The following is a 13,174-nucleotide window of genomic DNA, read 5'->3' as shown; positions in this document are numbered from 1 at the left end:
AGTAGGTCTATAATAGCAACAAAAAAATACTGTATGTAATTATACACATCCTGTTATACAATTTAGTGTAAAACATTTTACAGAATTAATTTCTCCAGACAGCTGAGTGTACAATCAGTTGAGGCAAAAAACTATTGTACTGTAACCTGTCATTCAGCCCAGGCCAGTTCTTTGTTTGCGGTTCATAATTCTGACGCCCTTTGCTCTGTGTCTGCTCCAGGCTTGCAGATAGTGCTGAAGTCCATTATGAAGGCCATGATCCCACTGCTCCAGATTGGCCTGCTCTTGTTCTTCGCCATCCTCATGTTTGCCATCATTGGTCTGGAGTTCTACAGCGGAAAGCTTCATCACACCTGCCTGCCGTCAGATAGCATCCATGGTAACATCCTTACACTCTGCCAACATTCATTGAAGATGTTTGAATTTCAGAGGGATCTAAAAGCTGTACAGATCACTGGGGAATTAGCTGTTGCCTGAGGTTGGTTACTGACACACACACACACACACACACACACACACACACACACACACACACACACACACACACACACACACACACACACACACACACACACACACACACACACACACACACACACACACACACACACACACACCGTACATTAGGAACAAAGCCAGGGGGGGAGGGGGGGTCTGTGTTATTTTCATGTATATCCAGGTTAAGGCTATAGCATTATAGCAAGAAAGTGCAGTCCAGTCTACTTAATTTTGTGGGCGCGGAGATGTAGCCTGGGACCAGACGAGTCTGCGAGTGCAAAAAAAAATTGCACTCTGGGATTTGGGTCTGGCACCGCTCCATAGAGAATCCATTTCCTGCTCCAGAAGACATGGGTAACCAATCAGGGCCCAGTATTCGAATATGGGAGACTGTAATTGGTAGTTGGTTTGTAGGTGTAACCAATTGCGTCGAGAGTCATTGTTTTGATCCCGCCCCCTTGGAAAAATAACGTCCTCATAGAAGCACCAGACTCATATCCACGCAGTGATATAGTCTGTCTACGCCAGGCTAGCGGAGATGGTGCGGTGTTAGTTACACCGCATGTTAGACGTCCGATTCCGTGACCTGCCGTTATGTCCCATGGCTGCCCCCCGCACGCACGCACGCACGCACACACACACACACACACACACACACACACACACACACACACACACACACACACACACACACACACACACACACACACACACACACACACACACACACACACACACACACACACACACAGAGAGCAATGCAACGTTGAAGTAATCAAATCAAAGCAGAGGGTGTTGTGTTTATTTTCACTTGAGCTGGAACAGCACGGTTGCTTGGGATGGGCACATTATCAAATGACATCAATATTGTTTTGAGGCAGGTGGTTTTTGTCCCTTCATTATGTCAACATGTTGCATGTGTGTGCGTATGCACGTAGGGATTGTCACACACACAAGCCCTTGGCTTAAGGGAGGACAGGCGGGCGGTTGGACCACGCCATAACACTCATGTCACCATGACTCAGCCGTAACCATATACTAAGGAGTTACCAAAGCAGCTACATCCAAATATGTAGTGTGTTGTCTAACCTCAATGTGTCATCATGGCATCAGGCACAAACAAATCCCTCAGCTCCATATACGACCACAAAAGGGGACAAGCCCATATACAGTATGGCCATATACTAATGACATCAGGGATCTCGATTTATGCCCATAAATGGGACAAGGACTGACTAATACAGAGATCTCCATCCATGTATATGGATATATCAGCCGGATCGGCGGTGCAACGTGGGTGTGAGGGCCGCGGAGTGACCCCAACCTCTAGTCAGAATAATTGAATCAGAATTATTGAAACAGTGTTCTGATGAGAGTTCTGGCTGTTCTTCCCTCTCTGGGCACTTCTATCTCACTGTTACCTTCCCTGTCTGTCTGTCTGTCTGTCTGTCTGTCTGTCTGTCTGTCTGTCTGTCTTTTGGGGCTTAATCTCAATACTAGTCCAAGTCATTCTACACTCTCCATGTTCAATAGTGCCAGTGGCAGCTGCATTAGAGCTTCTCTATAGAAAGGCTTTGCTCACAGTCAGCTGTGCTGGTGCCACATTAGCTTGCACTGACTGGTCAGCTACTGCTGTCCAGATCTCATATTATGTCACAATTGTAGAAAACATAAGAAATGTAAAGTTGGGAGTTGAAATGTCGGCTACAGTTGCTGAAAAGAGGCGAGGTGATTATTAATATAGACATCCCCTCCTATAGGGCCTATAGGAGTCGTTCTCAACCATATTATGGGCCAGCACCCCCCTATCCAATATTTTGGGTCTACCACTCCACTGAGAAAACCCATTGTTGAAGCACATATTATGTCATATTATGACTCCCCTCACTCAGGGCAAATACAGGCTATGTACTGTATGTGATAAAGTATAAAACCATCTAAAGGAGTTTCTACTGTGCATGCCTCTGATTTGAGTGGTTTACAAACATTCTTGCTCATTGTTGTGCTATGTGTGTTGTTTTCTGTTATTCATTTTTCATTGCCTGATTACTGAATGACAGGTTTACTCAATGTGCAGAGGGTTGTGATTGTGAATGTCTTGTCTTGGAACTGAAGCAGTCCTTGATCAGGCTATCAGCCTCCCAACAGGTATTATTAAAGTTGACGCTCCCTGCTGGCTAATTTAGCTACCTCTAATTAGTCAACAACTGCTCTGTAATCACACAAGCCACACCACAGTATTTACTGCCATCACCCACTATAATGATCATAAAAGAGGTGTTCTGTTTATACATTTTTAAAAGCAGTATACAAATACAACAGAACCAACACAGACAACAAATGCACATGGAAAAAAACAATGAAAAGTTTTGTCATAATCATTCTCCTTTATTTGTTAATCAGACTAACTAATGACAGGGGAGAGGTTGGGAGTCCCTCCCTGTTTGACATAGTGAATCTGATTATTGTCTACATGTAATGCATTTTCTAATTCCTTCAGCCACATGTCTATCTCAGATTTATAGAATTGTAGCAGCAATTTTCTGGCTAGCGGTGTGGATGAAGAGATTACCCGTATCCTTCACTCAACCTGCCTCCACCAACCCAAATAGCATGCTTATCCCCCGTTCTACCTGGCTTCACCACCTCAAATAGCATGCTTATACTTCACTCTACCCGGCTTCACCACCCCGAATAGCATGCGTATCCTCCACTCCACCTGGCTTCCCCTCCTCAAATATCATACTTATACTGCACCTAACTACCTGGCTTCACCACCCCAAATAGAAACTTCTTATGAAAAGCCTTGGAAGGTGTCACTATGGCGTTGTAAACATTTGTGAGACAGAGTTCCTTGATTCCCACAGAGGGGTGAAGTATTTGAATATTTTATGCAATTGGGAGAGAAGTGCAATTATGCATAACTGCTGGTCAATATAGGTTTTCCAAACTTCATACTGTATGTAAGTCCAGCACCCCGTTCTTTCTGCCAGTCTTCCTTAAATGAATTTGACAATGGACTATTTCGATTTTGTGAATGTTGTAAAAATGAGACACGGTGCCTTCAGCATGAGGTTTAATATTCAAGAGACTATCTAAAGCAGCAAAGGGAGGTTTCTGCTTATACAGTGGGATGTGTGCCCTAAAGAAAACCCAAAAGTGTCACAATTGTAGAAAACATAAGAAATGTAAAGTTGGGAGTTGAAATGTCGGCTACAGTTGCTGAAAAGAGGCGAGGTGATTATTAATATAGACATCCCCTCCTATAGGGCCTATAGGAGTCGTTCTCAACCATATTATGGGCCAGCACCCCCCTATCCAATATTTTGGGTCTACCACTCCACTGAGAAAACCCATTGTTGAAGCACAACCTATTTTTCTCATTTATTGAAAATATTGTTGTTGTTTTTTTGCCCAGCCCTGCCAGGACATTGTCAGTCTGGTGTGGATAATGGATTGTATGGATGAGCAACCTTGGTACAGCGGCCATAGTTGAATGGGTAGAGAGGCTGTCTGGGAATCGGACGGTCACCGGATCAACTGCCCAATCTATGTGTCGAAGTGTACCTGAGCAAAACACTTAACCCCTACCTTCTCCCTGTATTTCACAGAATGTGCAAATGCACAGGGACAAATACCCCAACAACTAAAGGAGACTCAATTATAATTATTATTATTGTGGCTACTGAATAAGAAACAAAACAATTCATGTAATGTTGGCTGCCCGCAGCCTGAAAAAATATACAGCTGTTACTTTGAAATTTGATGACCTACAGAATTATGTGACTCCATTGGTGCAGTCGAGAAGATCTAGCAAGGAACGATGCTTCTAACCACAGGTCAAGAGCAAAGAACTTAAGTTGACTGGGGTCTGGCGCTTTCTGACTAATGTTTCGGGGCAGCCCTCATGTCTAGCTATAGCAGTGAATAGCTATAGTAAATATGCATAATGAGTTTGGGTGGTTTTGTTTCTTAAAAATAGGACAGTAAAACGTAATGCATAATGTAATGCAATAATACAATTGGGTGTCCTGAAAAATAATCCATTGCATTTGTTGACAGTTATCAAAAATATAGTTTTTATGAAGGGCCAAAGTTGGGAATGAATAAGACTGTCTGACTGGCCACTGGCCAGCCATAACAGACTTCCAGCTACCTAATTACACAATTGACATGCCCCAGAGATCCAATGAAGGCCCCTGGGGAGCAGTACCTCATCCATATGAGAAACACTACCTAGAGAGAGATGATACCCTTTCTCCCTCAAAATTGTGAAAGCCTGGCCTAAATGAGTCCAAACTTTTGGATTATGGTCTTATTCTCCCTTCTTATTCTTCCTCACACTTTTTTTTTTTCTGTCTTTAGTGGACTGTTATCTCTTAAGGAGTGCTCCGAGAAATGTGCTCACCTGTAGCCAAGTATTTAATCTGCCATGTTACTGACAGAAGGGCAACCATACCAGGGCATAGACGCAAAATGAATAAAATGATGATGTCATTTGTGTATGTCGAGATCGTAATCTATGTGAAGTACCCTGGCATGTGCCTAATTATAATAAAAAGGAATTTGAAATATTTTAGTTTCCAACAACAGAAGCTGCGTTTTTGTTTTGTTTTATTACCCTTAACTAGTTCATAAATTAATCACAAATTTAGCCTTGGCCTCGGGGGGACCTGTTGTTTGGAAACTGATTAATTGCTGCATTGACCTCCTCTAATGTAAAATATTCTAAATCTGTTACTGCTTCTTTATCCATTTTAGTCAGTTTACTTAGTCTAACAAGTAACCGTTTGCACTTTGTCCAGCAGAGCTATTTGAGGTGTAAAGTTCACCATAACATTCTTTAAAATACATATTTATTTCCAGAGGGTCAGGAACTTACTTAGCATTTTTGTTCTTAACTGCAAGTACAGGATTGAAAGTAACTCTATGAATCTATTAACAGAATATGAAGACTTTATGCATATTTTACATCTGAATATAATTGTAACATTTCTATTAACCTATGTCGTTCTCTGTTCTCAAGTAGAAAATGAGACTGTAGACTCGACAGAGGTGGAGTTTGCATGTGGGGTGAGGAAGTGTCCGGAGAAGTATGACTGTAATGACACCTGGATTGGCCCCAATGATGGAATCACCCAGTTTGACAACATCTTGTTTGCTGTACTCACCGTCTTCCAGTGCATCACCATGGAGGGATGGACGGCTGTTCTTTACAATGTGAGTTTGTCATTAATGTTTCCATGAATTTAGTGCAAAGGATCCCATGGAATGGAAACAAGTCATAGTGCTCTCTTGGGTTTAAAATCCTCTTGTATTGAACTGTACTTCTCCCTATGTGCTTGTCTTTGCAAACTGTTAATAAAGTATTTCAATCAATAAATCAAGTTAATGTGAGACACATATTTGGCAACCTGTGTGCCCCGGCCCACATGTTAAGAATCACTGCATTAACTAATAATATAATAATAATATTAATATCCATGTTGTATTAAGATTATTAAGAAGAACAAGATTATTGTTGTTGTTGTTGTACCCAAGCTGCTTTTGCTGAAGTCTGAATTGAATAGGCTTTATATGCATGTCATTCTACTTTCAGACCAATGATGCCTTGGGTCCCACGTGGAACTGGATATATTTCATTCCTCTCATAATTATTGGCTCATTCTTCGTCTTGAACCTGGTGTTGGGAGTGCTCTCAGGGTGAGCATAATTACAGCATGGCAGACACGGTGCCGTCTGCTTCAGACGGCACCGTGCACCTGCACTTATTGTGTGTGTGGTGTGTGTGTGTGTGTGTGTGTGTGTGTGTGTGTGTGTGTGTGTGTGTGTGTGTGTGTGTGTGTGTGTGTCTCGCATAAACGTTTATCTGTGCACGGGCGTGTATTTGCGTGTGAAACATGTGTGTTTTTGTGCATGTGTTAATATCAGTGCTTGAACGTCATAACCTACACATCATACGTCAGTGTATTTTGTACCACTCTGAGCAGAGAGGCTGTCGTTTCACCCTGCTCTCCTCTCTGCAGGGAATTTGCCAAGGAAAGGGAGAGGGTGGAGAACCGACGCGCATTCATGAAGTTGAGACGCCAGCAGCAAGTGGAAAGAGAACTTAATGGCTACCGGGCCTGGATAGACAGAGCAGGTACTGGACAGCATAGATCATTACTGTACTGTATGTACACAAAAACATGGTACTCATTGGCTAACTGACTAGCGCAGCTAAACTTTATCCTTCAAGCGCTGCACTGTAGGTCAATGTCACCTAGCAGGGGTAGATCTATGAGTGGGCCTGGAAGGGATTCCAGAAGGGATGAATGAGATTCATGAAAATGTCCTCACATGCCTTGGATTCCGCCGGGCGTCGTTCGGTCGCGTTCATGGCTGCGAGGTGGCAGCCGCAGCTGATCACAGCCGTTTTCGACAATGCTTATGTGATTACTTCAGACAGGTTTCAGGTGCGTTTCAGCATCCCACAAGAGCAAGCGTACGCGCTATATGCAATTGATCTATTTCTTCTGCATGCCGCTTGTGGAAAACAAAGACAAAATTGTCATATTGACATCATCCACCGGTCATTACACTATTCAAGCTTAAATAACTCAGGCCCACCCAAAGTTCTCGAGACCCAGTCATTAGTCACGTTCTGTATCTGCCACTGTAACCAAGCCTGCAACACAATGGGATGTAGAAGAACATAGGGCTTTGTTGGTGAGGATCTGAACCTGTGGGGCCCATAAACTAAAGGAAAACTTGGTGCAACATTTTTTTGGGGCTACCGCCAACATTTTGAGTATTTAGATAGATACCTATTATTCACGCACAGCCTTTAAGTGTAAGTATAAAGATGTAACAATATTGTTGTTATCACGATACTGTGATAAAGAAAATGTTCGTGACATTTTCGTGGGCACACTATGGTACAGTATGTACGTTTTTGTTTGAACAGCAGTGGATGATGGAGCTACAGTATGAGTGTCTTCGTGGTGATCATGTGTGTGGGGTGTTTGCGCAGATTCGCTGATCTTTAAAACATGTCTCCTGAGAAAGAGAATGAAAGAAAGAAACCACCTACAACAACAACAACACAAAGACACGTTATATGAGATAGAGATCCAAATACTGTATGCTTAAAATGATGCAGGAACCAAGAGGTTGATTTCTTCTCTAGCTGCTTTACAAATTAGATTGTAGTGTTGTAGATCCTTTGTGAATCTAGAATAGCTTTGTTGAGCTGCACACCGCAGTGCTGCAATGTACAGTGTTTGTCTCCCACGCAGGTAAAGGGTGAGAAAAAGGTGAGACTGACTCACTGTGTGTGTGTGTGTGTGTGTGTGTGTGTGTGTGTGTGTGTGTGTGTGTGTGTGTGTGTGTGTGTGTGTGTGTGTGTGTATATATGTGTGTATGTGTGTATGTGTGTGTGTGTGTGTGTGTGTGTGTGTGTGTGTGTGTGTGTGTGTGTGTGTGTGTGTGTGTGTGTGGGTGTGGGTGCGTGCTCGCGGGTGTGCGTGTGCGTGTGCGTGTGCGTGTGTGTGTGTGTGTGTGTGTGTGTGTGTGCGCGCATGGGAGTGTGTCTGTACATGTGTAAATGCATGTGTGTGCCAGTGGAAGCCAGTGAAGAGAGAGCAGGAGTGACACTGTATGCATTTTAGTATATGTATATACATGTATTATATGAAGTAGCCTTGAACAGTGTTTGGTTGAGAGGTTGATTCCACCTTGATTGACAGATTCTTTGTCCCAGATATGCATATAAATCAAATTTTGTGAAAAATCATTGTCAGTTTCGTATTTAACCGCAATTTTCATTATGTATTTTACAGAGGAAGTAATGCTTGCAGAGGAGAATAAGAATTCTGGTAGATCGGCTTTAGATGGTAAAACACCCACACACACGCACACACACACGCACACACGCACGCACGCACGCACGCCACGCACCAATGCTATACATATTTATGTTTTTCTATTTTTGGCATACTGGTTACCAAGGAAAACCCCACTATGTCCTCCATTCAGTGGAACCTAAGTGTAAAGCATACATTTCTAATGTAAAGCATACTAATGTTCAGCTTTGTCTGAGAAACGTAGCTACAACTCAACTGCATGGAGTTACTGTAATTAGCTTTGATAACTGTGGGCATAATTGTTGTCTTGGTAACAGAAAAGTGAAAAGGTTCACTGGGCATGCAGTCTGCTGTACTGTCTGTTGAGAAGGCCTTTTTTTCCCATACACTGTTGCCTAAGCTGGATATTACATTTTCAGGCTACATAATTCAATGTTTATTTGTTTATTTAAACGGATCCCCATTAGCTGACGCCTTAACGTCAGATAGTCTTCCTGGGGCACAATACATTAAAATAAATCAACAAAAATATATACAATATCACAGTGTATTACAAAGAAATACTAAAAACAGCAAAAAAATATATATTTTACAAAAGTCGAGTATCACATAAAAAGAGGACTATTTTATGTTTTGAGTGTACAGTATATGAAGTTGAAGTTTCCTTTTAAAACAGTCTTTTTCTGACAATTGACCTATAAAATGCAGCTCTCTTGATGGAATTGGACTTTGTAGAGGTAAAGTTATCTGTCCATCACTCGCCCCACAAGTGGAATATGTGTGAATATCTGAGCAGCAAGTTATATTATTATAAAAAATAAGGAGTCTGGGTGTTAATGACTCTATCAAAATATGTAAGTAAACTAGCAGAAAGTCTTTCTTTGACTCTTGGCCATTAAGACGTTCATGCATGTCTTTCACACTTGTTCTATAAAAACAACCCAGAACCAGTCTGGCAGCCTTATTTTGTGCAAATTGTAATTTTTGAAGCAGAACATTAGATGTAATGTGAAGGCTATGTTTATTATTATAATGTTCCTCAGTTCTGCACACTGTCCTAATTGTATGTAAACTGTTTAGTGCTGAAGCGAGCTACCAGCAAGAAGACCGGTGCACGTCGAGGGGGCCCTGGAGAAGGTCAGGACACAGTAGGTCAGTAAGGAACCGCTACAATGAGTTCTGAGTCACAACAATGTGCTGGGAAACACATGTTCATACATTTTACGTTGGTTGGAACGTTCAAGACACATAATGCATAAGGGAAGTGTTATGTCAGAGCGATAGGATTCAGGTAAAAAAAAAAAAAAAAACGTTATTCATTCTTCATTGTATTTTTTGATTTTGTCCACACTGTTCAAGTTTATGAAAAAAACAAGACCTTGGAACTCCTATTCGACCGACTCTCAAAGTGTTCTTGTTCGTGTTGTTGGTTTGTCTCCCAACTCTCTCTCTCTCTTTGTTTCAGGCATGTCTCGTTCCAGGGTGAACTTCCGCAGTGGCGGCCGGCGAGGCCCCGCTGCTTACATGCGGCGGAAGGAGCGCATGCTCCGCATCTCCATTCGCCGCATGGTGAAGACAGACACCTTCTACTGGACTGTGCTCAGTCTGGTGGCACTCAACACCTTCTGCGTGGCTATCGTCCACCACAACCAGCCTGACTGGCTCTCCATCTTCCTTTGTGGGTCTCAGTCCCAACCTGTGTGCTGGAGGGTTGACTGTCCATGAATATTTTATCTATTTTTTTGAGAATGCTACAGTATACGTATTTCACCTGATCGCTTAAAGTAATTTTCCATGTAAGCGGGAAGGTCCGGTTATGTTTTGACTCCATGGCACATGCGTATTACAACAATACCTGACATGTTTTATATTGTTTTTGGGGCTATTTGTAGGTGGCATTTTTTTGATACTCATTGTGTTCTCCTCTCCAGACTATGCAGAGTTTGTTTTCCTGGGGCTGTTTATGGCTGAGATGTTCTTGAAGATGTATGGTCTAGGCTTCCGACTCTACTACCACTCATCCTTCAACTGCTTTGACTGTGGGGTGAGTTTGTTCATCTCACAGTGAGCATCTACCATAGCTTTGTGCGCATATCAGAGTAGCACTGCTTGAAACCCAGAAGCCTCATGGGCGGATTCCCCTTTGGATGGACAGTAGATGTTTGATTTCTCTAACGCCAATCCATGTGTTGCATGCACTATGACCCAGAGGAATAATGTTCATATCATGCAAACCAGAAGGGGAATTTCTGGTACATGATGAATCTGGGTAAATGGGGAAGATGCCCTCGCCAGGGTTTCTACACAAAGCAATCAGGCTTCTGGTTGTGAGCCTGATTAACAGGTTTATACTGTGCTTGATGTGTGGGTTCACTACTCTGTGCAGGTCATCTTTGGCAGCATCTTCGAAGTGGTTTGGGGCTTTTTCCGACCTGGCATGTCCTTTGGCATCAGTGTTCTGAGGGCACTGAGACTCCTTAGGATCTTTAAGATCACCAAGTAAGTATCTGCATTGATACACTACTTCTGATTACAGTATACTAGGCCGGTGCTAGGCCAGTGCCCAATGGGCAATGGCCTACTCTGGAACCATGCAAGTAGGGGATGATGCAAGTTGCAAATGCACGTCCTATCAGGCTATGTAATACGTGCTGTATCTTATGTATTTGTTGTGCCTCTTGTCAGAGAATCTGGCAGGGTATTACATGTACTCATTACCATAGTACATAGAGGGGACAGATACTGGCATTCATAGATAGCTCTGGATATCCGCTGACCCGAGTGACACCCACCGCGCTCTGGGTGGCGCAGTGGTAAAGTAGCTGCCCAGTAGCGTCTACTCTTTACGAACACATGTTCGGGGGAGGGAAGCCGGGCGGGCAGGGTGATATTTGTCACTGCACGTACTCTTACGAGCTGGGGCGGGACTTATCAGAATAAGTGTGTTGTCGTGTTGTCAGTGCAATAACGCCAGCAACTCTGGGCAAGCTGCTAACATAGCACAGAAAAAAAAAACATTTACAGCTTGTTCTAGTAAGTAAGTACAGTACCTTTGCGTTCATGTGTTTTATTTGTTTAAATAAAGTATGAGCTAATGCGGCATTTCTCTCTGCCAGGTACTGGGCGTCTCTCAGGAACCTGGTGGTTTCCCTCATGAGCTCCATGAAGTCTATAATTAGCCTGCTTTTCCTTCTCTTCCTCTTCGTTGTGGTCTTTGCCCTGCTGGGCATGCAGCTTTTTGGAGGCAGGTGAGTAACGCCTTCAGGATACAATCTGCACAAGTGATTGATACTCTGGCCCTCAACCACAGGAACCCATGTGTCCCTATTCTGGCATAATAGAACATTCGGCGAACATTAGGCAAAGATAGGTGAACATTGAGCAAAAATAGCTGATCTACAAGCTCAAAACTGAGCTTGTAGATTGGCTGTTTTCAGTGAAGAGATTTGCTGTAGAGGGAATAAAGGAGGGGCCCCTGGAGGCATATACAGCAAGGTTAAAGTGTTAATGTTGGGTTTATCAGAGACTGATCTCATCTTCTCCCCTTGCCTTTATATTTTCCTTGTTCATTGATTTGCTGTGCTGATTTGCCAAGTGTATTTCAAACTGCATAACTGAAAGCATGCCGCCGTTTTTTCAGCAGTAATCATACGCTGAAAAACCAAACAATAGTCCCTTCAATCGCGTGTCTTTGATGGAGGGGAAAGGAAATGACTAGTCTGGATGAAAATAACTCTGTGTGTCCTCCTCCTCTATTACCTCCCTCTCTTCTTTCTGTTGTCATAATTTTCCCCTGCATTCATTCTCTTTGCTTTCCCTCTAGGTTTATCTTTGAAGATTACACTCCCACCAACTTTGACACGTTTCCAGCTGCCATCATGACAGTGTTTCAGGTTTGGCTCCCACAGACCTCTCTCTCACTCTCTGCATTCTCTCCATGACACATTGCACCCTGGGATATTTCTCACCCCAGGCAAAGATTAAACAACACTGCTCACTCGCTATCCAACCGCTGCCTCTGCGATCATCCCACGCATCCGTGCGCACATATGCACACAAGTTTCACAGTCAAGTAAAACATGAAAGAATCCAATGAGATCCTAGTATCTCATTGGAAGCTGTAACAAAAACATCTGTGTCAGATCTGCTGACAATTATGCTCTGTGGAATAATGTTTTGATGGCTATACTAATTACGGTGCTTTGTCTTTTGCAGTATATGCATTATGCACAGTTTTCCTTGCTTGGTTTTTGTTGGACTTGAAATATGTTTGTACAACATTACATCTTTTCAGGCCATTCACAGATGCCAAATGAAACACAGGAAATGTAACAATGTCTCTGATGATCTGCTTTTGTGTTGTGCAGATTCTGACTGGTGAGGACTGGAATGAGGTGATGTACGATGGGATCCGCTCCCAGGGTGGCGTGCAGTCTGGCATGTGGTCCTCCATCTACTTCATAGTGCTCACCCTGTTTGGAAACTGTATCCTTACTTGACCCCATCCCCTGCCCACACCCTGAGAATCAGAGTTAATCAGAGGAGCCCTCTCAGAGTGCCCTTGATGGAGGGCATGTTCACACACAGTGATTTTTTCCCACCACATTTTTCACAGTCAAACCCTATGGGAAGCGACCGCAAAGGAGCTCCTCCAAAGGTTCAGATGTGTTAAGGGCCCTTTCTTAGCCAAGAGTTGCTAAACCCACTATTTGGGGATTTAGCATAGCGCAAGGGGCGTTCCTGTGCAAAATCTTCGGACACCAGCCTTATCTCTAAGAATTATCACTCGCACATTGCTGGTTATAGAGAACTTTAAATTACAGCAATCGCTT

The 13,174-nt window shown here is 43.0% G+C and overlaps 1 protein-coding gene across 1 annotated transcript in view; it reads left to right on the top strand.

Annotated features, from left to right (window-relative positions):
* The window catches only part of LOC311045052 (voltage-dependent R-type calcium channel subunit alpha-1E-like), a gene marked incomplete at its 3' end in the record, with an annotated part of 59,245 nt that overhangs the window by 26,215 nt on the left and 19,856 nt on the right, over window positions 1-13,174 (top strand). The window contains 12 exon segments of the mRNA XM_084056864.1: window positions 221-379; window positions 5,528-5,718; window positions 6,098-6,201; window positions 6,525-6,640; window positions 8,319-8,372; window positions 9,423-9,490; window positions 9,786-10,020; window positions 10,274-10,386; window positions 10,729-10,841; window positions 11,459-11,590; window positions 12,166-12,235; window positions 12,710-12,827. Of these exon segments, the coding sequence (XP_083912990.1) occupies window positions 221-379; window positions 5,528-5,718; window positions 6,098-6,201; window positions 6,525-6,640; window positions 8,319-8,372; window positions 9,423-9,490; window positions 9,786-10,020; window positions 10,274-10,386; window positions 10,729-10,841; window positions 11,459-11,590; window positions 12,166-12,235; window positions 12,710-12,827 (1,473 nt within the window).

The sequence above is a fragment of the Gymnoscopelus microlampas genome (assembly GCF_963454915.1).
Source record: "Gymnoscopelus microlampas genome assembly, chromosome: 5".
Taxonomy (NCBI): domain Eukaryota; kingdom Metazoa; phylum Chordata; class Actinopteri; order Myctophiformes; family Myctophidae; genus Gymnoscopelus; species Gymnoscopelus microlampas.
The sequence above is the reverse complement of the archived record's forward strand: the minus strand, read 5'-3'. Positions and strand labels throughout refer to the sequence as shown.